Source organism: Diprion similis, chromosome 3, assembly GCF_021155765.1.
Source record: "Diprion similis isolate iyDipSimi1 chromosome 3, iyDipSimi1.1, whole genome shotgun sequence".
NCBI classification, from domain to species: domain Eukaryota; kingdom Metazoa; phylum Arthropoda; class Insecta; order Hymenoptera; family Diprionidae; genus Diprion; species Diprion similis.
Window position 1 is genome coordinate 220,271 of NC_060107.1, and position 27,107 is coordinate 247,377.

General features: G+C 40.8%; 2 protein-coding genes across 2 annotated transcripts in view; both read right to left on the reverse strand.

Annotated features, from left to right (window-relative positions):
• On the reverse strand, window positions 1-22,450 carry LOC124404474 (probable G-protein coupled receptor B0563.6). The gene is made up of 5 exons (XM_046878615.1): window positions 22,149-22,450; window positions 1,256-1,405; window positions 899-1,149; window positions 533-820; window positions 1-336 (listed from the first exon to the last, which is right to left on the reverse strand). Exons 1-5 carry the CDS (start codon window positions 22,366-22,368, stop codon window positions 88-90), a joined length of 1,158 nt encoding a protein of 385 aa, XP_046734571.1. The 5' UTR covers window positions 22,369-22,450; the 3' UTR covers window positions 1-87.
• LOC124404473 (4-coumarate--CoA ligase 1-like) overlaps window positions 20,979-27,107 on the reverse strand; it is a 20,303-nt gene continuing 14,174 nt past the window's right edge. Inside the window, exons 8-9 of the mRNA XM_046878614.1 lie at window positions 22,469-22,472; window positions 20,979-20,991 (exon numbers count right to left, since the gene is read on the reverse strand). The gene's annotated coding sequence lies outside the window, so the exon portion shown is untranslated. The remainder of the gene's footprint in view (window positions 20,992-22,468; window positions 22,473-27,107) is intronic.

Consider the following 27,107-nt stretch of genomic DNA (forward strand, 5'->3'; position numbering starts at 1 on the left):
TAGGGGAAAAAAAATCCGACGACCACTGCATAATGCCCAAAGAAATAAAATATGGTGAAACGATGAATGCGTTCAGACTTGAGAACGCTAGACACTGGCCCGTGCGACGTGACCAGGGGTTGCGACCGCCGTCGTCGGCGGCGTCGTTGTCGTCGTGGGCCTTGGCAGGGGGGAATGCTTCATGGGGACACCTCGTGCGTTTCTCCCTGTAGGGCCCCAAGGCCATTGCAGAGTTCGTATCAGAGTGTTTCGAAAGTCCTCGGAAAACAGGCAGTAGATGTAAAAGGTGATGGAATAATTTATCACCTCGAGGAGATTGGCCAGTGCTCGGAACACCTGAGACAACATATCAAAATATGATTGATCATGCGCCGTGAATACGGACTTTATGGGAACGACTGCGGTTGAAGTTTGGCAGAAATTGTTTCTCGTTCTCGTCGCAACCTTCCCCGCCGAGCACTAATTGTTAACGAATGGACACCCATGACAGGTGGGGTACAGGTACTTATAATATTTTTCCGACGTTACTCACCTGGTATGGGTAGAGGATCAAGTTGCTCTCACTCAGCGTTACGTTTAGTATAACCATGGGAGTAACGCATACGAGAAAAAGTATGCTTGTGCTTCCCAAAAGTAATACGAGCCGTCTCTCTTCGGCGAAAGTTCTCGGGTCTTCGTCGTTGCTGACGGTTCTGGACAACGTCATTCGTCTACGCCGCTCGCAGGATTTTCTGTACACTATCATGATCCGAAGATTCAGCCCAGCGAGTAAAATCGTCGGGGCGACCTTGAATACCACCTCAAGAACTACCTTGTAGACCTAGAACACGAGGGATCAATTTAAGGATACTCAGCAGTGGTATCGGGATGGTAAAAATCCGCCATCGGAATATCTCACCTGATAAAAAACGGGATTCAGGAAGAGTAAATTGTCTCGTTTTTGGTAAATCAGCGGACCGGCAGGTGCCACCTGACACTTTAGTATTTCCCCGCGAAAGACACTCGGCAGGTACACGACGAAGGTGACTAGCGGTATTAAAACAACCGTCAGATGTGGCGGACCGCAGAGCGGCCTGGTGTGCTGACCGGGATGACAAACGCTCACGTATCTCTCGACCGTCAACGCCAGCAGCATCATAACTCCAACCCCTGTAAAGGGACGTGACGTTATAAGTAAATAATAAATTAGCATTGCTGCCGGGCGAACGTGACGGCAGGTAACTGTTGTTATAGATAGTTTTCGAAGAATACTGACCGAGGCATGCGTTTCCCAAGAACAGTTCGAGATGAACGTGGTAAAAGGCTTGATGCCAATTGCTCCATCGACCGGTTTCCTTGTGGATCAGAACCCTCAGGGCGAACGGGATACAGAATACTATGGCCAGGAGAGCAGCAGCGGAGTATCCTGAAAGGTGGATGAAAAAAATACCGTGTCAAGGGTTGATTTATACACTCCCTGATTTCACACCATCGCTCTACCCCCACCAATGTCGTATGATACCTCGATCACCGTATTATACATTCGTCATCGACGAGACATTATACGACTACGTCGACTCGCCGGGTAAACATATTAAAGCTACTGTATACAATTTCAATTTGTTCGAGATGGATGTGGGACGTGGGTGTGTACAGAGGTACCGGTAAATGTGTGTCAATTTTCCGAGGTATCGTGGTCATTTGTCTCTTCTATAACGCGAGAGGTTTGCGGAACGGTAGACGGTAAGATTTATAGTCTCCGGGGCGAAGATACATTCCGTCGGATTACTTATATATACCCATCCGAATTGCGTATTCAAAAACATCGGGGTGAAATCTCGTATAGAATCATCCACAGATCCGCAAACTCGGCAAACTTAACATTCAATTCATCTACTTCGATAAAAACATTCGTCATATAACGTTCTATCACTGATCCGTCGATACAAATCTATAAAACAAACTGGTTCAACATTCAGACGGTAATATTTCGACACAAGATCGATGGAATTAAAAACTTTCCTCGCTCTGGGTACAAGTAAGCAATGATTTATGGGGAGACCAGACTAACCGGGTGGTTCTTATAACGCAGGTTCCGTTCTTTTGCCGCTGCCGGATTACCGCAAAACTTCGAAAACCCATAGATTTGTTAAATCGGAATTCGCTATGGGACCAAAAAGTCTTAGGATTTGGACAAAGTCTATAAACATTAACACTTAATGGGAACTAGGAAGTCTCTAAAATTTAACTGAATGGAATTTTCGTGCAAGTTTCGTACTCAAGATAAACCAATTCCAGGTTTACTGCAATTCACTTTACGTATGTTACTTAGTTCTAGTCAACGTGACTGTTGGAACTTGGATAAATTTGAATACGCGATGGTCGAGATTTGAATGAATCCCAGTGGATCGATTGTTGGGTTCGGTTAGTCTATCCTAAATGTGTCGCGGGCTCCGTTCAATAAAACTGTAAATTCACGGGCTCAACACAAAATCTGGGGTGCCTCGTTAGCAATGGTAGAGAACGAAAATATTTACCATATGTCGATAACCAGAGTGTGCCGCTGTTATATCCTCGGTAAGGGGTCAAAAGTTCGGTTCGGGGTCGGTAACGTGAAAAGCTTAAACACTGAAGATAAGCGGAAAATGTACGTTGCAAACTGTGTTACCAGGTTACCACCGTGGAGAGTTTACGAACTTGGCGAAATCAAGTGTGAAGAAAATCCGACCGAGCAAAAATTTTCACAGCAAATAGCGCTTTCCAATCGGGACTAAACAATTCTTTGCCCGACCCCCCACAAAAGTACTTTTTGGGCGTTTGCAAAAGGCAAACTTCTAAATGGATTAGAAACAATAAAATTGTCTTCATTGTGATCACCATCCTCATTTAAACTTCCACCCTTGATACCACAACAAACCCACTCAAATCTTAGTTATTTGCATACCGCTGATAAAGTCATAGAAAAATGGACATCGACCGTTTTAGCGTCACAGAGTAAGGTTGAATTTACGCAAAGCTTTTAATTATTCTGGTTGAACGAATTCAAGCCACTCAGAAAAATGTTCATTCCGTGTCACGTGACAGGATCGGAAAACAAATTTAAATCAGATCCATCATACGCCGAATGTTGATACAGGATTTTGAAAACACTATAGGTAAATTCATGGAGGTCACGGGTGAAACAAGTGAAACTAGCAATTGATGGGTCTTTATGGCCTTTATTAATGTTTGCCGCACGTGTGCAAACAAATTGGATGTGAGATGCCATACATATTTCCCACGGGCCCGGGCATGGAGATAGTTGCTGGCACCTACAATACATCATGTTCGTAATTCAAGAAAAAGATAGACATTCTTTTTGTCAGCAATCGTCTTGTGTAAAGTCCAAATGAAAGGACATTATTTTTCTCATTTCAAAATCTATATACAAATCTCATTAATTTATTTTTCCTTCTCTCCTCGATAAAAAGTGAGATGATTCCGTAACAGTTTTCTCGTTACTTTATGCGCGTATTAACTCGGTGCTGCGACATCGCTCGTGTGTGTAGAGGTATAATATAATCGTTAATTAAGAAGCTTGTTAACGAGCCTTAGAATTAATCCGACTTTAACACCTGCAAATTTTGTCTCAAAATTAACGAGCTAAAAGTTATCTGGCTCCAATTAAACCAATTCGACGCAACGTAGCGTAGCGTTAAATCTGTTTCCGACTGCATACGAATCCAGAGGCATCGAACTTTCTTCGTTTCTCAATGTCTGCCAATTCTTACATTTTTTATACAAAAGGGCAAATATATTCTTTAGCTGATACCATGACTACAGGTCGCTGGCTCTCTGTTTTAATCTGAAAGTTTATCAGCTCACGGTGAGTTATACTTATGGCTGTCCACGTTCCAGACGAAAGCGCAATATTTGCCCAATTCAAATACAATTATAATCGTTATACTCGATAATCGAAGAGACGCATTAACTCGCACGATATTTATTCAGTCGAGCGGAAAATTGGAACGACCACCGCGGATCTCTAATGGTTGGCGGGCACGCGCGTGAATTTTATAAACGAATCCGTGTTACACAGGCACGTCGTATCAGCTTCGTCGAATTTTACGGACTTCCAAGTGTCACGATTGCCTCGCTAAGCTTTTCTAGCCCTTGTATAAATATACCTACCTTTACCGACATATTATTGATCGTAATTATTCTGTATAGGTTTTCCGCTGGAAAAAAATTCGCTATCCTTGTTGCGAATGATCAATCAAGATTTTCACACTCGGATCGTAGAACACAGGCAGCTTTATAGGTAAGACAAACCATAAGAAGACCAAAAACGGTGGTTGCGCGACATCGGAAGCGTAGGACGTCGTTATTAGAAACATCGAGGAAATGGCTTCAGGAAAGTCGTAAAAATGTCGTCAATTTTCCGTCGCTATGTAGATGTACATAAACGCAAACAGTATGCGTGTATTTATGATCAAAATACATTGACGCTCAAGCACACGGAGCTGAAACTCTTATCTGTCTCACTGTAGGAACGTACCTACTGACCGAAAAACAACACTACACCCAAAATAGTGAGACTTCTTAAGGACTGAATTCAAACGGTCTCGTGATACGGAACACTTTTCGTGTGTAAAATAATGTAAGGGCTTATATACTGAAATAGATAAAATTTCTCTCGAAAGTGTTCATGTCCTGGCATTGGTAGAACTTGAAAGAAATTCAGTAAAAGTGAAGTCGAGAAATCGATTGGCTGTGCATCCCCACAGGCGACATAAGCTACGAGTGAAGTCGTGAATCGTATCGTATTACGTTTGAGTTTGCGGTTGTATTTGTATTTGGATGAGGTGCAACCAGGTGACTCCCGTGTATAAATAATTCAAGAGCCGAGATCTTAAGCTTTACCCAAGAGATTCGAGCCGGGACCAACCACCGTAGGTATGATACACGAGCGTAGATAGAACGGAACAAGAGTCACGGTAGAGAGTATCCTATATTATGAACCTGGGTATATAGGTATGCATCCTAGGCGAATTTCTGTCATCTAACCGCTAGTGGATATACCGGCTAATTCATTAAATCGGCCCATAATAGGAAAACTAAATTACTTGTGCTTGTAAAAAGCTTCAATTTTTGTAACTGGATTGCAGTCCCCACGAATTTGGTTTATGGAGTAGCTATGATATCACAGCTGCGCGCAACGTAGATGTAAAACTAAACGAAGTAATGTAAAACTGATGCACTTATAGGATGGATCATTGGTCTGATTGCGAACGGTCAGTATCAAGATCACTTTTTCTGCTTTGAACGAGTAAATAGTGTCTTTACATACCAGCTGCCACGGACTCTTGATTGTTTGATCTACTGTGGAAAAACAAGGCAATAAGAAACAAATCATTGATAGTTTATTCTTGAAGATGAATGTGATCAAAGGTGAGATAAATTCGAAACTGTACGCCAAACGCAGACTCAATTTCACAGCTAGAATCGTCGATACCCCTGTATTACAGAAACAAAAACATAAGTTTTGGTTGCTTCGCCACAGCTTCTTTGATGTGTACTACTTTGAGATGGAAATAAAAATTTTCATGACCTCATGTCAAAGGCACCTATCTGTTATCGAAATTTTAATATTGGTATCAAGTTTTGATATGATTTCCACCGAAGACGAAGGATGATTTTGCAATTAACAAAAAATTCTACCTCTATATGTGAACCGAGAGGTATACATGACGACTAATAACGCATCTTCCCACGTAACCCGGTAAATATAATCGACAGTAAATTTTTACCGTCCCAAATTTTGTTGCACGTCACAGCATTTTCTGATGAAGGTAAAAAAATATCATTCTCCCAAGTCATGTATGTAGATATTGGATTCCACATCGTGACACGTAAATTGAAAAGAGCATATTTCAGGTTTTCAATCTCAATCACGGGTAGTAGAGTCAAAGTGAGGCGGTGCAACTAAAAATTCTCACACTCAGGTAAATGTCGATGAAGCTTTACCTTGTCTGGAAGCCCGGAACAAACGTGCGGTAAGAAATTTACAAAAATCAGAGAATTCTATAAACACTCTGCCACTTTCCCCCTAGATGCCAATTTCACCTCACCTTTTAAGCATACAGTAGAATATCGACAACTTTCTACGGTTCGATACTTCTCAATTCTAGTCGACGTTGGCCTCACATCTGCAGACGTCGTAAGTACCGCAAGCAGGACCAATTTGTACAGCTGTTTGTCAACTTCTTATATGTTCCAAGAATTTTCGGCGAATTCCAAGAAAGGAATGGCGAGCTATGGACCTTCTAGTATGTATGTTGGGCAGGAACTGATCAACCGGTATTTTGAGATAGAACCTGGTCGCGCTGAGTTACACAATGAATCTGTGGGCGTGGCTCTCCACGTCTAATTTTCGCTCTAGATTCAGCGCAATCCGCTGTCGCCCCTGTCGTATCTTATTCCTCCGAGTGTTTCGTCTACATTTGTCAAGGCGCCACCGGCGATTCACGGAAATTGCTAGGCTAGATAATTTCAAACGTAATGAATCATATCGTTCCAGGAGGTGCGAAATTTGATTCTAAATCATAGTGCACTAACTTATGCCGACGTGGTCTGCTGTGATCGAAGGCCATGTCAAACAGAATATTGTTTTTCATTTCAAGCGAAAATTGATAAGGGAGTCATTAATTGTTCTTCCGCATTAGGCATTAGCTATCCGCTTCGAACTATCGATTCGCAAGATGATACAGCTCGTTAAGATCTCTTCTCACGAGGAGATTACCAATGCTTTCCGCTAGACCGTCTCAGCGTGGGTTGGATACGTGCGGTAAACATGGAGCAACTTCTAACGCCGGGGTGAACATCGAAGCGTGCGTTTCACCGACGCTAATGTGGATTTGTTCATCTTCAAACAATTTCAAGTAGCTTTGCGGCAAGTTTATGCCCGAATGCACTGTGGAGTAAAAAAATTTGGTTCAGAATACAATCTTCTATAGAAAAAAAGTACTCGGCTCTTGGACTAGTGGTGAAGGACTACGTGAAGGTGAAAGACGCGAAAGGAACTAAGTATAGCGAAAATGCTTAAGGTTGAAAAAATGAGTCGGTCCTAAAAAAAAAATCGCATAGAAGAATTTTGAGCGGTTTATATACTAATACTAGGCTTAAGAATTACCGAATTGTTGGTGTCGATGATACTACGGTTTTCGTAACTCCAACTTTTCTGAATGCAACAGCAGTTTTTTCTTCGTGCCGAAGAATGGAAAAAAGATCGAAGAATAGATTGTGGCTCGACTATTGTAAGCGGCGAAAGTTTAATCGGGTGCGTAAATAGCCGTGGGCAGTATTCTTATTCGTTTTTCCATTCACGATAAGTACCTACAATTGAACAGTAGAGGTGAATGGATCGATCACGCAATCACTAGAAGTAACTGAGCGAGATCGTTTACGGTATGAAAATTCGCGTTCAATCCTGAAGCATTATTGCAATCAAGTGATGGAAAGAGATGAAACTCATCGTGAGACCGGTGAACTCGTACCCAATTATTACCTCGGTGCTTCTTGTGTTCCAAGTACCGCCGGGAGCTGTTAAAAGCTACATTTATTGTACAAATGAAAGCTAATAAAGCTGCGACAACGCGCGGGTGCCAACGTATTCCAAGGTGTTTGCTTTGTGTTTTCCGTGCTCAGGGTGCGAACATAACTTCGAATTATAATGAACCTGTAGGTATTCGCTTATTTTCGTATTTTTTGTTGGTATATATATACTAGGCGTATAGGTATATAACGTCCATATACCAAGTTTCATAATATCATATATATGTAACAGCTCGAATCCGATACCGGCGAAAGTAGATGTTATTTGAAATTTTAGGAACTGGGCAATGAGAAAGGAAGGACGGCGTGACATCGAGTATTCACCTCTGATATGAAGACCCGAATAGCCATGCACCTAGTCCCACTATTCAACCAGTGGATACAGAAAGATTATACAATTTCTTATCAGGCTCAATTAAATTTATTTCTAAGAAACTACAACTCACCAATCAAGTTTATAGGTAAAAATGCGAAATTCCACAATTTCTTACTGCAATAGGTATTGGGAGTGCTTAATGTTTCAAGTCCGAAGTAATTATAACGTTTATTTCCTCCTTCTTAGGGCCTCTTATCGTGATTAAGTCCGCGTTCGTCACCTTCGTTAACGATCGTGGTACGTTGTATACGTTTACCGTTTATGACCGAAACGGTTCTTCACTTGTTTCGAAACCAGGTATAGAAGATACAACGGGAGAGACGGCGAATTAGCGAATTAGCAAATTAATTATTCGATTACCAGAGTGTTCAAGATTTCTGCGAATTCCTTAAAAATTTATGCAAAGACTGATCCGATCCACGTCACGTCGCGTTCTGACGCGAGTGTTCAGAAGATCAAAAACGGATCAACTCCAGAATGTGAACGATTCGTTCCTAAGATAAATGGTGTCACCTCATGAGTGTGAAGTTCATTTGTGCTGACACAAATTCCTCGTCCTCGCACCGCAGTTTCTTCTTCCATGACTCGGAAAGTCTTAAGGGAGCAGGAACCTTCTCTTTGAATTCCAGGTCAGTAAAAAATTTACGAACGTCAAAAAGAGGGTCAGCCGTTACGTGACTGGATCGCGTGTCACACTGCGACCCCAACACCAAACCGTGTGAAATGAAAACAAATCACGGCCCTTTGGAGATAATTGAACTTGACGTACCATCAACATATTTTCGATCAAGTCGCGTGAGTCTCCAATTTGGGGGCGAGGAACGGTAGGTACGTTTACGCAACGAGTCACGCTTCCCTCACACACCATGGCACCCTATGCACGTACAAGAACATTACAGTTGCCCAGGGCAATGAGCAACCGTAGAACCGCAGATTCATAGTCGGTACACAGTCTGTTGTCGGTATCAAATAACTGCACACATAGAATTGTATTTGACGCTGATTGTCAGACGACCAGACGACTTCCATCCTTTATTAAGAAATTGCTCCGTTTGTAAATTCAACAATCTTCAGTCTTGTTTCGTTTGGCTTATTCTAATTGGTCTTCATGCCCGAGGCCTAAATTTGCAAAAGAACAGGGAGTTTGGATACAATATTGAATGAGCTACCTCGTGCGTGGTTTACATACATCAAACCAAGGTAAGAGACAGCAAATTCTCACCAGCTAGCAGTACAATGACTACATTAATCTCCACGTAATAAAGAAATTCGCCATCCGAGGCTCCGAATATGAGCACACATCACCATCGAATGAAATTTCAAAGGGTTGATTAAACGTGACCCGAATTTCCCCCTTTTACCCATCAACTGGATTTCCCCGTACTCGTCGGGGGCACCGGAACTTCTGTGACCCTATTGCTGAAATTTTGATTACTACCATCAGCTTCAAGAAGCAAAATGGAAAAATATGGTTATAGTCTACTACATATGTATAGAAATAAGCGAAAACGGAAATTCAAAGATCGACAGTTTACTGCGGGCTACTGGCTTATGGATCTAAATGTCGAGAACTTTCTAGCAGGTGACTGGGTGGAAAAGTTGTCAATTCAATTAATTTCTCGGTGAACAGATAATTCGCTTCGTGTTTTAGGGTATTTGAATCCTCCGTGTCGTAGTTCACCGCTGATAGGCTGCCGTACTTCGGGATTGTCGACTGTTAAATTCGGGTACCAGATCTGTACATTTCTCGCAATGTTAGATGTAGAAAGATAGCTACGTGTAGCTCTACATCGGCGGCTTGTGTACCAGATTCTTAAAATGATTCAATTTGTGCACATTTATCGTTTATCGATGCAACTTCTTAAAATTCATGCAATTAACGTGTTAGGTATAGATACAACAATGTAGGTCAACTTAACTTTCCGTGTCTCTCTTATGTATTGACGAGACAATACCATATTGGTAACCTTTTTGCCTCTTTCTAAACTGAAGAATAACGAAAATACCACTCGTAACACGAGCACTACACCCACATGCATTCCATGGTCATACCTAAGCTGACCCATAGCCATCCCGTTGATCGAAGGTATCGACAATCTTACTACATTTAATCTACGAGATGCTGGTGCCGGGGGATGAGAATCTACGATTTATGTGTACATAATAAATGAAAGTCAACGCATTAGCATTTTTATTGACTGCGGATGTGGTTCCATACGTCCGCTCGGTGAACCGTCAGCGAAGCTGATCACCCGCAGCCTTGAAGCTAACCATAAGCCAGCCTTTCTTCCAAGCACGATCGTCTCGTCCTAGTCACCACCCATCTTCTATGTAATTATTCCAGCGAAATAACTAATTACCACGGCAAACCCTGCATCCTCTGTTCATGATCGTACACCAGGCGACGCGCCACGATAGCAAGCTAATTTCCTCGCTCTTTTTTCTCTACGAATGCCACGTGCAATCTCACAAAATGTACCAAGGTTAGAGGTAGTTGTCGCAATTATTATGGGGGGGGGGGGGGGGGGGGGGGGGTAATTACGGTTAAGTACTAAATTTTTTCATAAAATGACGCATCCACCCCTTTTTGTCCCGGTCTACCTCATGGAATAGAGTGGCTTGGTTAGCGAATGGAAAAACTCGGCTGGAAGTGGAAATGCATTATAAAGTTGGAATTCCTTTGAAACTTTCATCGGTACCTTGAACCTATTGACGCTCTAACGAAGTCAACGCTTTGACACGCTGACTATACAATAGGTGGGGCCAATCGGGTTTTGTCCGGATAAAAGTTACTTCCTTCGACTGTGATTGGTAGTCGCGGAAGGTATTCGGATTAATTCGAGTTTCTCAACGCGTAGTTGCACGCTCTTAATGTGCTCCTATACCTAATAAACTTTTGGATGGGTGTACGGCCATGCCGAGAGCACCCTACATACATGGTGAAGGCGCTCGACGGTTTGAGGCAAGTGAACGATGGCCGCAATCTTTTCTGTGGAAAGTTTGCGATAAAGTTTCATTACCTCGGAAATGTTTCCATTAACTTTCCAATCAGCGCTTTGCATCGTTTTCTGGGATTTCATGCCGGTTTATAGCCTTACCGACGCAGCTGCATTCTTCTTTACCGTTAAACCTACGACAAGACGTATACACCCTGCAGCAGTGATCGAGAGGCAGCAATGAAATAAATTAACATTAATGTGGTCTTTTGTGCGACACTGATTTCATCCCATTCACCGTCACATGTTGAATTGATCAGAACTAAATCGCAGGACAAAATGGGTGAACGAAAATACCCTTTATAATGGAGTTTCTTCGACCTAGGTGTATCTGTATTATACGTATAGTGATTTTCGGTGAGATATTCAGCCAACGATAAGCATCGTTATAATATGATACCCTTGAAGACGGTATACCGTTTCGAACTGAATCATCTGTATTGTTTTCTGTTTGTTTCGTAGTTGAGTTTCGTCTTCAGCTACTCGTTGAGGAAGACATTACAAAGTTTCTGTAAAAATGAAACACCAATAAATTGTCGGGAAATATCGCCGAATCATTCTCTTTTTACTCAGCAATGGCTGTCGGTTTTATGTTTTGCAAGTCAAAACAGGCGAAATATCTGCCAATATTTCATGCAGTCTTATTGGTTAATCTTTCACCTAGATCCATGCACGGTAACATCGGCAACGATGAACTGCGAAAACTTACATGTTATCAGGAAAACAAATTGAAACAAGTTTTCGTTCGAGTGGGCATCGTAAAAAAACCGATCATCTTTAATCTCTAGGCCATTTGTGCATAGAGATTTAAGAGAAAGGAGTAACAGAAAATATGAAATGTAAGTGACGAAAAAATAGACCAAACTAAACCAAATAATGCAGAGCAGTCCGACTTCCGTGAAAAAGCGCAAGACTAAGTTTAAAGTAACCCAAGTCGAGCCTCGTTGGCTCATCCACAAGCCTGCACGGAGTTAAGAGTAAAGACGGAGGAAAGAATGCATTTAATAGGGCAAAAAAGAAAAGCCAGCAGGATTTCATGGAAATGTAAAATAAAGTTGTACGGCGACTGAAAGGAATAAAAGAAACCGTGATCCCTAGAGCGAGTCGACAAAGGAGTTCAAGGAATCAACCAGTCGTCAAACTCTCGCTATATACAAGTCTCGAGTGTCCGGATCTTTCGGTTCTTGCTTTGAAAGGCTTACGATTCAGGGGTTTTACTTCCCGACCCTGCTATCATCAGTGTCACCCTTGTGCGTAATGTGTGGTAGCGATATTGCAACTTTATACTCGTTACTGCAACATTTCCGCAATCCTTTTACAGTTTGTACAATTCAACGTCGGCTCTTCCTGAAATCCTTTCTGATACCCTACCCACCTGAAGCTTCTACACCCTGCTTATCTGCACCTCTGGATTTATTCCAGTACATCCCTTCGGACGACCAAGTGAGTGAAAATTGCTTGCAAATCGCGAGCAAACCAAGTCACGTGTGTAACACCGCTTTATGCCGTCGAGTTGTGCCACGAATTATTCAGCAGCTCTACCGACCCCATCGTGTAAAGCTAGGAAAGGTGCACAGCAACGAATATGCGATACTATTATTATATTACATAATATTATATTCGGCAGAATACGAATAAAATCACTTCCTTCTGAGGTTTCAGGTACATTAGAAACGTGATTCCAATAGACCTCAATAAATTCAAAAGGCACGCGTTGGGATTCATAGCTGGGTGCGCGAAGAAGGGGGGGGGGGGGGGGCGATTACCATCACAACAAGTAGTGATGTACACTTGGCCAAAAAAATTATACCGAGGCCACAACCATGTCATTTTGTATGACCTTACGATTAGCTACAGTGGATAAATTGAACAATATAAGTGAACTAGATACAATAACGATATTCGAATAAACAGTACTCGTTCATTTTTGATTTCCTTCTTTTTTGATGATTTTTCATTTCCTTCAACTTTGGTATAGATTTCAAAGCAAAACATTTGCGCGTTCCATTATTAGAAGTTTTAATACTAATTGGATTGCCGGTTTTCATTCAGCTCCCACTTCCGACACCCAGACCTTTCAATATCCGACTGACGCGATACTAATTGTATTTTCAATCTGCCTTTCTACCATAATATAATGGTAATGATATAGTAATATTATTTAGCGGATTTTCGAGGAAATCTTGTTAAGCGACGTCCGTTCCAGACGGCTCTATGGCGATTACTCATACCTACTCTAATAGGTATACGGTTTTAGACCCTACGATTCATGGTACAAGACCGACGAAAGGAATTTATGCAGTGATTAGTTTATCTATATTAGTCCCAAGAAATTGCGCCGATTACACGATACCGAGGAAATGACTTTTACTTTCTCCATTTCGCTCACATTATTTGGTACACGAAATTCAAGCGCAAATGGTACGTCGAGTCCTACAGGAAAAAATCGTAATACGGAAAATCGAATCACGTTGCACTTGGGATGAAGGCTCAGAAATTTACATGCCCTATTTCCAATTATGCTCGTATCACATATTTTTCCATACGGGGATGTCAACGAGGGTTAAGAATACTCAGATTTCCCTCTTCGATCATTGGACAATGAACAGCCCGCTCTTCTATACCTACCTACAACCTACGACCTCCTCATTCGGAACAGAAATTCGACAACAGCTGTTACCCGGTTGAGTTTTTTTAGCTGCCCAAGGGCCAGACTTTCACCCGACTAACTTTCAGCGCTAATTCTTTTCCATTTGTATATACACACTGTTGTCTGGATATAGGTATAGGTATGTATAATATCATGTGTGAGTTTGATGTATAGTTGTTTTTTGTTTTTGCTTCACATTTATTTAGTTTTTGTTATTAGAGGATTTTTCCTTTTTCCACGCAACAACTTGTTACAAATTAGAAACAGTCAGGGATTATACCGCTGGCCAAAAACGAGAGGAATGTTTGTTTTCTTTTTTCATAACGAAATGTGATTAATTCTTCTGCGAACAATGGCCTGTAATACGAGTTACTCGTCAATTGGAGTATTTAAAGTACACTTTGTATCTCCGACAAATTTTAGTCGTGAAATTTTGAACAAAATATCATCACAAAGATAATCATGAAATAATAAACATTTAGTATACTATTAGATATTCCCTCCGACTTACGTTTATTACGTCACTTAGTTGGGAAGGGATAAAAATTTAGAAAAGGATTGGCTTGCGGAAGTAATCTTCTAGACTATTTTTTGCTACGGTTAGGAGAAAGAATAGTCGTGCTGAATTCCGTCCGCGAGCTGCACACGGCAGATAAAGGGAAATGGCAGAGACTAAAAATGAGATTCACCAACGTACAGTATATAATTTATATAAGATTCCATGACATGTGTAATCCGAGAAGGGGTTATCTCAAATTGCAAACGGTAGACCTTCCATGGATTACGCCGGGTGGTATGAATGCATTTCGAGAAACTTTCTACGTACGATATGCTTATCGACGAAATTGCAATCGTTGAGAGTAAATTGTTTGCTTCCTCGATTACGAGAACTTTTCTTTAAACTCAGATTTCATCGGTAAAAAGTTTCGAGCAAGTATAAACGGGGCGAAAGAATGAATGAAAAACGGAAGCAGTAGAATAATGGGTTCCACGTGGCTAATACATAAATGCCACCCGATCAGAAACTTTGACAATAAACATTTTTTATGTTTATATGTCCATGAACATTTAACCGTGTATGCACACGATAAATTCAGGCCATAATTAGGGTAGCTGATAATAATCTCCTGACTATCCTTGTTTCCTCGCATGAAGAAGTCGATAAAAATAACATCGAGTATCGAAATAATGCTATATAAGTGCAGCCACAAAGATTCTCGGAAATATATTTCTATGAAATCTACAAGCTCAGTTGTACATGGGCTACAATTTGTACATTCAAAGTCTATCCGTACAAATTGTAAACACCGAAGAGTAGACGAGGTAAGAATAGAAAATATGAGACCTGTACGAAAACAGGGTAAAATAGTGCCTGGCATCGGATGTCCCAACAAACACTCAAGGCGTAATAAGGGTCTCGACTCAAATTCGTTTTGTCTTCCTCCCAGAACCCCCATTGGCGGCACCTCCAAGTTTCACGTTCGTACATCATTCACGGTATCCTCCATTTAAAATTCAACAACTCCATTATAATTGAACTCTGTCTCCACCTGCAAGTGGTCGCGCATTATCTACTACGAATGCTTGATAGTTAGTCGCACTCGGTAGGCAAATATCTTCCAAGCTAAAACCGATCGAACCTAAAATGTGGGGAAAGTTTCTTGGAACTTGTATCTGAGTGATGCTCAAAATCAGGGACGATAGCCCGAGACATTGTTCAGACTGTAACCATATAGTTGGGGCGCCCGCATCGAGTAAACCAACTACAGCATTGACGGAAAATTAATGAGCCACGGGCATGAAAATTAGGCCTTGTTACTGTATTGTTGTGTCTCTGCCACTAGTCCTAACTCTTGTGCTATAATTTTGTACGACACGTAAGCCGAGCGAGATAAATGAATCTCTATCAGGGATATAGATTACAGATCAAACTACCTACGTCAATCTTGCATAGGGTGTCTGAAGCAAAGTCGCGTAAAGTTGCGCAGCCAAAACATCGTGGAAAATCATTACAAACGTAATGAGCAACTCGAGGCCTTGGCAGAAAATTGTTCTCTTATCTTTGGAACGACTGAAGTCGTTTTACCGTCTCGAATATCAAAGGAAATTTCCTGCGCTTTAACCCTTTACCGCGCGAGCAATTTAATACGGCAGCACTTTCGGCATTCGTTCATCATAGGAATATATATATATATATATATATATATATATATATATATATATTTGAACTAGTATCAGTTTCGAATTGCTATCCATTTTTCAGCACCCATCTTCAATTTTCGGGTGTCAAAAATTATGATTGACCAGCCCTTATTATCTCGTGTACTCTGGTATCTATGGGCAGAGTCCAAGAAATACAAATCAAAAGTACTATAGCTATATAGTTAGAAAGTAACGAAGTTTGAGAAAACGAGGTCCGCAATCGATATCAGCACATCAGCTCTACTGCATGTTGATATATTATACATATGTACCGATTTTTATAAGCTGAGAATGATTTGAGCAGACAGCATCTTTGTTACCTTTAACGATTCGCAAGTTTATTTACTTCGATTCACCTAGAAGTGGGCCTCAATACCCGACACTCGAGGGACGCTAAGGTCAAATTTCAAGAGACGGCAAAGTTGAAGTACATCATATACATATATTCACACGTCAGTATCCGAATGTAATTAAGGAACTTCTAGCAAAAGACAGTCATTTAACAGGCATAGGCGTTGTATTGTCGAAATTCCTTCATTGTGAAGTTGCCGCGTATTTTCGTACATACGTTTTTTTTTTTTTGAAAATAGGAGGGATAAAGGAATAAGATTTATGGAATGAAAAACTCGCATTTGAGATATCGAATTTTCTACGTTTATTAGCTCTTGTGGGAAAAGCCTTGTGGCATAAAAACCCACGAAGTTGTGACAATAGCGTATTTGCGTATGTAAGTGTTTATAGAGCACGTTTGGTCCTCGCACCTTAACGTGTGATTGTTTGTATTTAATTTCTGGTTTGCGTGTTACTTTCGAGTGAGTGTTTGTGATGCCCTTTACCGAGGATTTGTCAGCTGTTGCTGTCCTCTTTTGGTAAGGAGTGCATAGTCAAAAGTCGGAGAATCTAGAACTACACGGCCGCTCACCTCGACTGAGAGTCGGAGAGTCTAGAACCGCATGGTTGTTCACCTCGACTATTGACCATCGTATATGTATATTCTGCTCAGTAGAGCCGTATGTGAGAGAGTCCGGAGCCATCCTCGCTCGGAGAAGGACCGTGATGAACTGAACCAAAATGTAGATTGCGCGCCCCCCTCCTCGCCCAAACGAGATTCGGAATTCTCGGTGATTCGAATCAATCGGGCGCGGCAGTTAGGAGATCGCAATAGTCCGAACAAAAATTATTCTTATTCACTAAACAGGCGTTGGCTCAGAACCAGTATTTTCGGCGTAAGAGTGCTTTTCTACTTTACTTTTCACCACCTTTGGTGGTAAACGAATAGTAATGGCTTCGGTTGAAAACCACTTTTTCGAATTTGAACGAATCTTCAAGTTTTCGAAACTCTATAAACTAAAAAATAGGTTTTCAGAAAAATATCGGGCATGAAGAATTGCTGTACCCGGTTTAGTTTGAACTTCCGGTTCTAACGGCTATGAATAAATTCTCAATGTTCAACCGACAAACCTATGCTTTTTCTTCTTCATTACTTTTTCTTAATGAACGATTATGTTTTTCCCAGTTTATATAGTTATTTTATTCTTTAATTTATTAATTTTTTTGGTTTTCAGAAATCTTCTATTTTAATTTTTCTTTCAAGACGTCTTTTTCATTTGGCTTCCAAGTCCTGTCAGTTCCAGATTTTTCACTCGGCTGTTTTTCAGATCACCGCAGAAGTTTGTCGGACAGACCGGTAGACTCTTCCCTTTTAACGGTGATGAAAAGTATCGCGAAAAAATCGTTATTCCGGCTTAATTCACTTTAAAGTAGACCAATAGTTTTCAGTCAAGGTGTATCCGCACATTTTAACGTGGAAAAGATAAGCTGTAGAAGCCCAATGAATCGATGGTTCGTTTTTATGTCAATTAAAAATAAACGATAGCATGATCAGCATTCTACACAGGATGTAAAGTTGAATGAGGATCAAACGAGTACCAATCGATTATAGAATAACGATGTATAGCATACCTTCATATAATACATCTATCTACGTATATACATTATATGTACATATATATATATATATATATATATATATATATATATATATATATATATATATATATATATATATATATATAGGTGTACAGCTGTTTGGTGACAGCCATAAATTATACATTTTTTCTATGAATTCGTCGATAGTTTTTGCCCAAGTTCTACTAGCTCACGTCCTCAAGTTGATAAAAGTTTTACGAGCAAGAAATTTCGAGGTACCTAAAGTCGCAAACAACACGAGGGTTCGGTGAAGACAGGTCGAAGTATTGTCGTGATTTCTTTAGTCCTTGGTATAGTGACCGAAAAACTCAAGGAAAAGTTTCTAGTCCTCCGGTTACAAAAAGGGAAAAACACTCGCAATCAATACAAAACTAATGTCTCTTATGCCTTCTAAGGTCGAGATTACTCGAAACATACAACACACTTGTTTCTCAATATTTATCAAGCTCTGCAAAAGGAAAAAAGAAATCTTGACTAACTGATTTCCGTGTGACGAAAGCACGTCGAAAATTTTTTTCAGTAGGGAATATTTCTTCTCGTAAGTTTTGGCCATAACCATATTCCTCAAAGTCTGATATGGATTTTTCATCTTGTTCTGTCACCTGGATTACTGGAACAAACGAGGATGACCCTAAGCCACAGGATTTAGGAATTTGGCGCTAAATTTAATCGACGATTATACGTCTGAATGAAAAACTCATCGTTTCTCATTTGCTTTTACCGTTCACCCACAAAAGTTCATTATCGTATCACGTGAACTAGTACGATGTTTTTTTTTCTCAGTTTAGACTTATTTCACCTACTAGGATGTAAACTATGAGCAAAATTAGCATGGAAGATTGTTAAGAAATTCTCAGACATGTACATAAATGAAGGAGCCAAACCTTGTCGGAACCCCCTTGTGTAAAAAATTAGCCCAATCGATACCTCCAGGAAACTTGAGATTCAAATATGGTGTGAGAATTCCTGGCGCTTAATGGAATTACTTTGTCTGTACAATATCCGGTGTGTCCATTATACCAACGTACGAACCAACCTATGCTACCGGATCATTGATCTTTGTATAATTTTTTCTAAGGTCATTCAATCTTAAACAGTAATAATATTTATTCAATACTATGAGAAATTAACGAACTTGGGTTAATGCGATACAACAACTGAGTTTTTCGATAATTCTCATATTGAGCACATTGTAACAATGAAGATAGGCACTAGGTATTGGAGAGAAAATATTTGGGAAATGCTGGTCATGTGTTGGGTTTCGTATCGTTCGTTCGCAACTAATATCTCAAACGGATCTCACTGTAAAGTCCCCGCAATAAACTGATTCTTCATATTCACTTACCTAGTATACATATCGAACGTGATAACTATAAAATGTTTAGTGTAGTAAATACAATACACACAATGTGAGTAGACGTTTACTAATACCATTCACGGTAAGGCGAACTAGAATATTGGCGGTGATCAGTCCTGGACTGAGGTTTAAATTATTATTCATTTGTCTTTTCATCTGGAAAATTGTGCTATACGCTGCACCGCAGACATTACCAATATATCAGTATTGTATCTTCACTGGGGCATATGCAGGGCTCAATAGCGCAGAAGTATGTAAATTTAGCGAAGAACAGGTTAGATGAATTTTCTATAATTCTGTTATGTCGACGACGAGCGAAAACTATGTTTACGATTTGTTTCAAACAGCTGTGGAACAGAATGAAATAGAAATGCGCATTGAAAACGTAAATTTTATTATTTAATTGAAAATTTATAAAAGTACGTCGACAAAGTTAAGCTTCCTCGCTCTACGCTCTGCTTTTCACATCGAATCTAAATCACAAGTGATTGCAATTTCGGGCCGCCGGTATCTATCGCCTCTATCCACAATGGCGTATGCCGGATATGCGACCGTTTAAACTTCATCCGGAAACGCCTGGGGTTGGAATTTGCGCTACCCTGGAGACAACAGGGTTTAACCTCGCTTAACATCAAATGACCTCTCGAGCAGGGACAATATAGCTGGGACCCTGAACCAAATTGCACCCGTTTTCTTGAGGGGGCTTTGGTTCTACGAGTGAAAACTTCCACAAGTTAATTCTACGTGCAACCGTTTCTCTAGTCAGTGTGCCTACTTACGGATTCGATTCTACATCCGACTGATCGACAAATTTGTCTATACAGATTGATTGTTTCTACATGAGGTAATTGAGCTTTACAATCTCAGTTATGGCATATTACAATTTTATGAAATCTGGATCATCCTATTTGGTTGGAAATACCTGCAGTTAGATGGTTTATTGGTTAAAGTAGTCAATTATCTGCTGCTGGCGGACACGCGGTTACCGCATTACAAATTACCCGGCGCGGACGCGTCTGTTTGAAATCGTCGACTGGTAGAATTGAATATACGAATTCCACTTACATCAGCAAAAAGGCACACGTGACAGGGTTAGATTATATTAGTCCGAAGTGAACACGAAGACAGAATCGAGTCAACGAGCCATTTCCTTCTAATGCAGGGCTCTGTTGGTTCTCGACACTGGGGTGGAATCCAGTTACTGGACATTCAAAGAACCACAAAAACCATACACCTATAAACACACCCTTGCGCACAAGCGAATAAAACTGACGCCACCATTTTCATAAAGTCGAAAACAGATGAAGTGTAGAATGGATTGTACACTGTGTATACGATCACCTGACAACGTTTTGCCGCCTATTAATCAAAATATCAAATTATATTTCTGAATTGAAAGAAAATTCTTAAGCGTAGGTCAGAAGTAAAAAAATTTCTGTACTCAATAAATTAACGTATAAAAAAGTCTACTTCAAATCGAATCAGATTGACGGATTCATATACCGTTCGTTCACGTCTCGTCGATATTTCTACAATCTGTCATCAACCAAGTTACAGTCTTAAATTCGCTCCGTTAACTTGGTGAGTTCATAATTTACGATTCGCTCTGTTTCGAGATCCTCGGTAAGGCATCGGGTCTACTGTCCACTGGTCGATATACCTAGAGCATCCATAAACTAATATCTACTCGCAATCAGCCATCTACGAAAAGTAAAAGAACGAAGGCCGTTGTCGCAGTCACAACATGACCTCATCTTGACTTGACACTTTCTCCCTTATCAAGTTTGGAGGAGGCAACCACCTCATGTCGTGTGGATAACTGACGTGAAACGCATAACGACGCTCTTCCCTCGAATTTATTCAAATCGCGAAAATTGAATTTTCCCATCCTTCTCCGTTGCCTGCAGAAGAATAGTTATGAAGCACGAAGGTGACACACCTTGAGACACTGTTGACGTAACTATCTGTACGAAACAAGATTCGAAAATTTTTACTGCTTTACCCGACTTCCCTTGGGTGACGGATTGTAGGTATGAGGGTGAGCGTAAGTCGAAGGATAATGAGCTGTACCCACTATACCCGAATGAAAGCAAAGCGGATGAGAGATATTCTGGTGAAACTGGTCGGTTCCACTTTATTGCCGCCTACTCCCGCGACTCTTTTATGCAAGGACCTTTCGTCTGGGACTTGCGGGGGCGGTAACCTCAACTATCCAGGTCCACCTGTTGACCGTATACTTCACAGCGACAATTATAAGCTTCCAGCTCGACTCGACTCGCCTCGACTTCCTCTAATATTCGCTATTCTCCGACTTGAAACGCGTACCGATGGAGTCGTTGCGCAAACGGCTACCAATTATGTGGGATTTCAGATTGCATTTTCCGCGGGATTTAACTGCCACTATTACGAAATCTCATTACTATGAACATTTTTTTTCTCTCTCTCTCTCTCTTTCTCTGTGCCTGTCTCTGTCATTATCCGTGGTAATTCCTGGGCACTCAAGACGCTCTATCCGCAATCGTGGTGTGTATATGTGTGTATGCGTCTGTATATGTATATCCACAGGCACATGGATGTATGTATAGTCAGTCACGTGCTCCTCCGCCTTTCTGCAATTACCAAAGCTGGGAAAGCATGATGCCCCGCAGGGAAAACTTCCCTCGTAAAAGTTTCACGTAGTACAGCAGCAATCGGTTTTCGACACGTATACCCCAGACAGCAGACGATATGTCGGGGACTCGGGATACCGCGTGCAACGCGATCAAGATGTATTACGCTCAAGTTCACCCTACCATTAATGCTCTGTGTATCACCTTCGATTATATCGTTACATTTGCAGCACGATGTTTTCTTTTCGATCGAGGAAAAATTTTGATCGATACGGCTTGTGCGTAAAACATTTGAACAGCAATGAGGAATGAAAACAAATGTTCATTTGCATTCCCGCTATCACAAATAATACAATCACTTAAGGGCGAATATTAAACGCAAAAGGAGAATGCTTACCCCTCATGTAAATGTAGGCAGTTCCCCGCATATTTCTCCTCGTGAGAACCACCAAGTTGAGGATATTCCCGATGATTCCCAAACAGCAAATTCCCGGCAGGATGATACCATAACTGATGCGCCTCAGAGATGCGGTTCGTGGATCTTCTTGCAACGATCCGTTCGCCGCCAGTGAGCACAAGTGTGAAACCGATTCAGTCGCGTTGACGTCATCGGTCATTTTGTTGGGATTACGTTTGCAACATTTTTAGAAAGAAATTTAGTGAATATCATTGAGATTATTTATCTCGGAATGCACGGTATACTTTAACCGTTTCTACGATCCTTTCGTAACATCGTTTCTCGAACGTTCGTCAATCAATTGATGTAATCGATACAGCCATACATAATTGTAAATTCTTGTCCACTTTACTCATAGTTCGTAGATTAAACCTATCACGCAAATCTCGGATTAAAAACCAAAGAACGGTTTCACTGCCCTCGGAATTTATCAAATCTTACCCGATACGGGTAAACTTCTTTATATAATTTAAACCTCTGCGAGCGCTATCTCGAAACTTGGCAGTTTTTCCTTCTTCGCTGCAACCTCAGCCTCGGAGCCGTGCCTCCTGCACCCGTCCCGTCTGGATTACCTGAAACAAGAAAGCATTCGTTGTCATTAATAATGTAGCATACGATTGACTGATTGCAACTCTACTTTCCATACTTTCGCGTGCGAAATGGTATGCTTGAAGTTCCAAACGTTCATTTGAATGAGCAGAGATACAGGCTTATGTAACAGGCACATTTATGTGAAAAAAAGTTCCCACCGCTTGGATCTTAAAGTAAGAGAAATCGGAATCAGTTGCTGCGATCGGGTTGAAATTATTTTAGAATTCTTCTTAATGATCGGGCAAGTTTGACGGATCAAAATTTTTTTCCAAATGAACGTCCGCACCCTCCGCCAAATTTAAAATCACTACTGAACGTATACCTACAGCAGAGTTTTGTTTCATTGTCGAGGCAATGGCAGAGTGCCGCGAAGTGAACAAATCCTAGTATTTTATACTTTAGAGTCTTTCTAGAGTGATAAAATCGTTTCAAATTATGAAAAACGATAATTACTTGCCAGGCTGCTTGCATGTATGATAATTGTGAAAAGTTGAAAAAATTCATGCAACAAATGAGGGATGATATGGGATTCAGATATGACTAGAGTCCCACAAAACTTAAAAATCAGTGAGAATCTATTCTAATTGACAATTTTTACAACTTGTTTCCCAAAGTTTGAAACGATTTTATCACTGTATAGAAAAAAAAGACCGTAAAATACCATTTCCTCACGTTGTCACACTTTGACCTCCCTTCAAGTTCAAGTATATGTACCGATCGCTTCCAGCTCGTGCTTTTGAAATACTTGAACTGCTTCGCTCACATTATACAAAACCCAAGCTTCAGTGACTGTTTATTAAACGAAACCCTTGGACTTCCCAAACATGTATATATAATATATATACTAGTAAAATAAAATATAGATGTATATTATATACAGCAATGAAACCTGTGTAATATTATATGCATTCAATTATTGGATGTTGAATATCAACAAAAGCAAGGCCAATACGGTACAATATAAGCATCTAATATGGGAATAAAGCATCCAAAGCACCTGCAGGTAGCAAAGTGTGTTTGCATTGTGTAGGCATATGCGTAATTTATACATAAGCGTTGAGTACACCGAATGTGAAAAACTTGCACCCTATTTTTGTGAAAAACTTGCCAAAGATTGATTATCGGATTGATCTGCGAGTTTCGGCGGGAATTTAATCCGTAATGAAACGATAGGATGCATCTTGAAAGAATGTGTAACGTTTTCCATCGGAATCCTTCGAGTAATCAATCAAGATCACTCATTCAATCCTGTCCTTGCCGTTCAAACATCGATACGGTGTGCATTGGAATAAACTCGATTAATTCAGTATTTAAACTTGTGTTATAGTTCCGCTCCGCTGATGACAAATTGATCTTAAAAATCCGGAATATGTTGGTGACGCCCGGGACTCGGCTGGGTTACATAATACAGATTAATGGATGTATCAACAAAAATTAGAAGCCACCCATCAGTATGCCTGCCAGGTAAAACCCTTTTAGGGTTATCAGTGAAGAGGCATGTCAGATTGACGTATGATGGAGGGATTTAAGTACCTATAGAGTTCCAATCGACTATAGTACGTCCAATCTTTGCCGTTTATTCGCATTGCACAATTTCTCGCCACTTTTTAGTGAGACCTGAAATATCATATCTCAATTTGCACTAAATCCATTGAGAAACCTTACAAGCCAGATACGGACTTCTTTCTCGCTCTCTCTTTCTCTCTCTATCCATCTGGGGATATCGCATCGCTATCGACCACCCTCTCTGTCCATCTGCGTCTATCTCTTCCTCGTTTCCAGTGTCGACACGTGGGTAGAATGGCTATATCCAAAGTATAAGTCTAGAGTCTATATGTATACCTCTGGAAGCAGATTTCCTCAAGCGTGGTTATGTAAACCGTGAGGGCACCAACGAAATTCATGATTCTATGCAATCAAACTTCATCCTGCATAGGTAAATCCTAGTTATACCTTGACTCCAGAATATGTTGAATCCGACCAAATATAAGCATGCCACCCTCTTCGAGAAATTTCTTCTATCCACCCCTTGACGCCACCGTCCATATTTTTCCTGTTTTGCGGGCTTTTCCTCTTTAATTTTGATTCGTTCTGCTATTTCCTGCGCTCTTTATGCAGTTCTCGCAATATCCCACGATCGTAACTGGACGTGGCTTCTCTTTGCCTTCGAGACATTTCCGTCTGTTACGTATCGGACGTTTCTCCCTGTGCTCGGTTAGCGCGTGACCTATTTACCGAATACTTATTCCATCTAGTTCGATCCCAGTTCCCGCGCAACATCCCGACGCACCAGCTCGACTTCCTGCGACCGGGACGAGTCACCGGGTGTAACACGATGAATCCAGGTCGCGTACGCAACTATTTGTCACAAGTATTTTATCTCGAAAGGAAGTAGGTACATATATTATACAGGGCAGCAAAGGCAGAGCCATAATGCTCTTGCTTGTTAAAACCGATGACAAAAACAAGAATTGAATTGCAGTAGAATAGCAAGGCCGGGTCTCGAGACAGATTGCTATACCGACTTTTTACCTACACTTAGCAAAGACTCAAACCTTTTTTCTAGGATTTTCGGCGTTGGGGGAATATCTATTTTAGTGATAAAACATTCTAGAACAAGGTTTGTGTCTTGGCTAAGTGTCGTTAAGATGTCGGTTTAGGAATCTGTGTCCAGAACCGGGGTTGCCGTTCTACTAATTGCAGGGACGAGCCGATATCGCTATACGCAGTTGTAAGATATTCCCATCGCAATCCCCGTCCTGATCTGATGCATCGTACAATTACACCTTTATACGCTGAAATTCGTCATTCCCGAAATTTTCCCGCACATAGGTAGGTATAACAGACCAGAGGCATAGAGATACCGAGATTCGAACGTTGGCGTATTCACACATGTTTACACCTGTAGAGACGACCACCCATAATATTCCATAGCTATATGTACTACATATTATATTACGTACGTAGATGTACGGAGAGAGAAATACATCCCGATCACGTATGGCGTACGTGCATTCGTCATCTGGTGATATTACTCTCTATCCTGCGAGCAGCCTTACAGCGGAAGGAGCGTTGCATGCCGTACAGTTTTCCTGCACGCGGAGTCTCTCTGGTATTCTGTGATGCTGCTTTATTATCTCCAGGTGTCCTAAGAATCCTGCTCTTATACATTTGGAGCCACGGAACCGAAGCCGAAGATTAATCGTTCGCACGGCGGTTGTTTCTTGACAATATCCAAAATACTTCATATCCAATTAATGTATATGGCTAGGGTGAAAGTGACGAAAAACAGAGCGAACTGCACCCATGCCAATATTCATACGCGAATGGAATACACGTAATAGAATAGATATTTATGTACATATGTAGGTATAATTGAAGAAGAAAGAAGAGACAAGTTTTTACCTTGCCTTCCCACTTTTTTGTGAACGCATAATATCGAACGTGACTAGGTAGTTCACGCGGTTTATAACCTCAACATTGAAATCTATCGCCCAACGTACGGACACCCGATGATATTTCTTCCCCCATCAGCCATCTTCGAAGATTGATTTACTAAGCCAGGGATCGGTGATGTTTTGAAATCACAAGATTATCCCTCCATTTCGAACCCTCTACCTTTTTGCTGCGTCCGCAATGGTTTTCGAAAGCATGTGAACGACAAGCAAAATGGATTGACAACAAATCATAGCAATGTACAAGGACCTGAATACGACGTATTCACCTAACGGTACAGCCTACAAAGCAATGTAAAAACAACCGCGTCATTTCATGGTATAGCCTGCGGGATTTGGATGTGAGACTGGAAAATTGCTTGCGTCAACAAAATTACTGCCCACGTAAAAACGGAGCATAATGAGAATGGAAAATATAAAACCTCTATTAAGTAATCAGAATTCTCACGATAAAGATGATTGATCAACATCGTATAGCAACGCATTTTGATTTCACTTTAGCTAACGATAAGCCGTGAAGCTTATGTACTCAGTCCGGGACCAATTTGGTTTACTCTTTTGAACTGTTCCTCTTTCATCTGTATGCTTTAACTGGAACAGTTCTCTTCGCCTACAATAATTGGGGGGGGGGGGGGGGGGGGGGGGTATTTAATTTTTTTTGCATTTTCTTCATTTGATTTTCTGAATGGACAACCTTTCAAGAATTTTGTGTCAAAATTTGAGATGAATGGGACCAAAACTAACGAAGATACAGCGGCTTAAACCAATGCTTTAGACATCATGGATGCTAAGAAGTTCCTTTATGGACCCAGCATCGAAAATTCAGTGTAAGGTAAGCCGACAAAACTCGCTT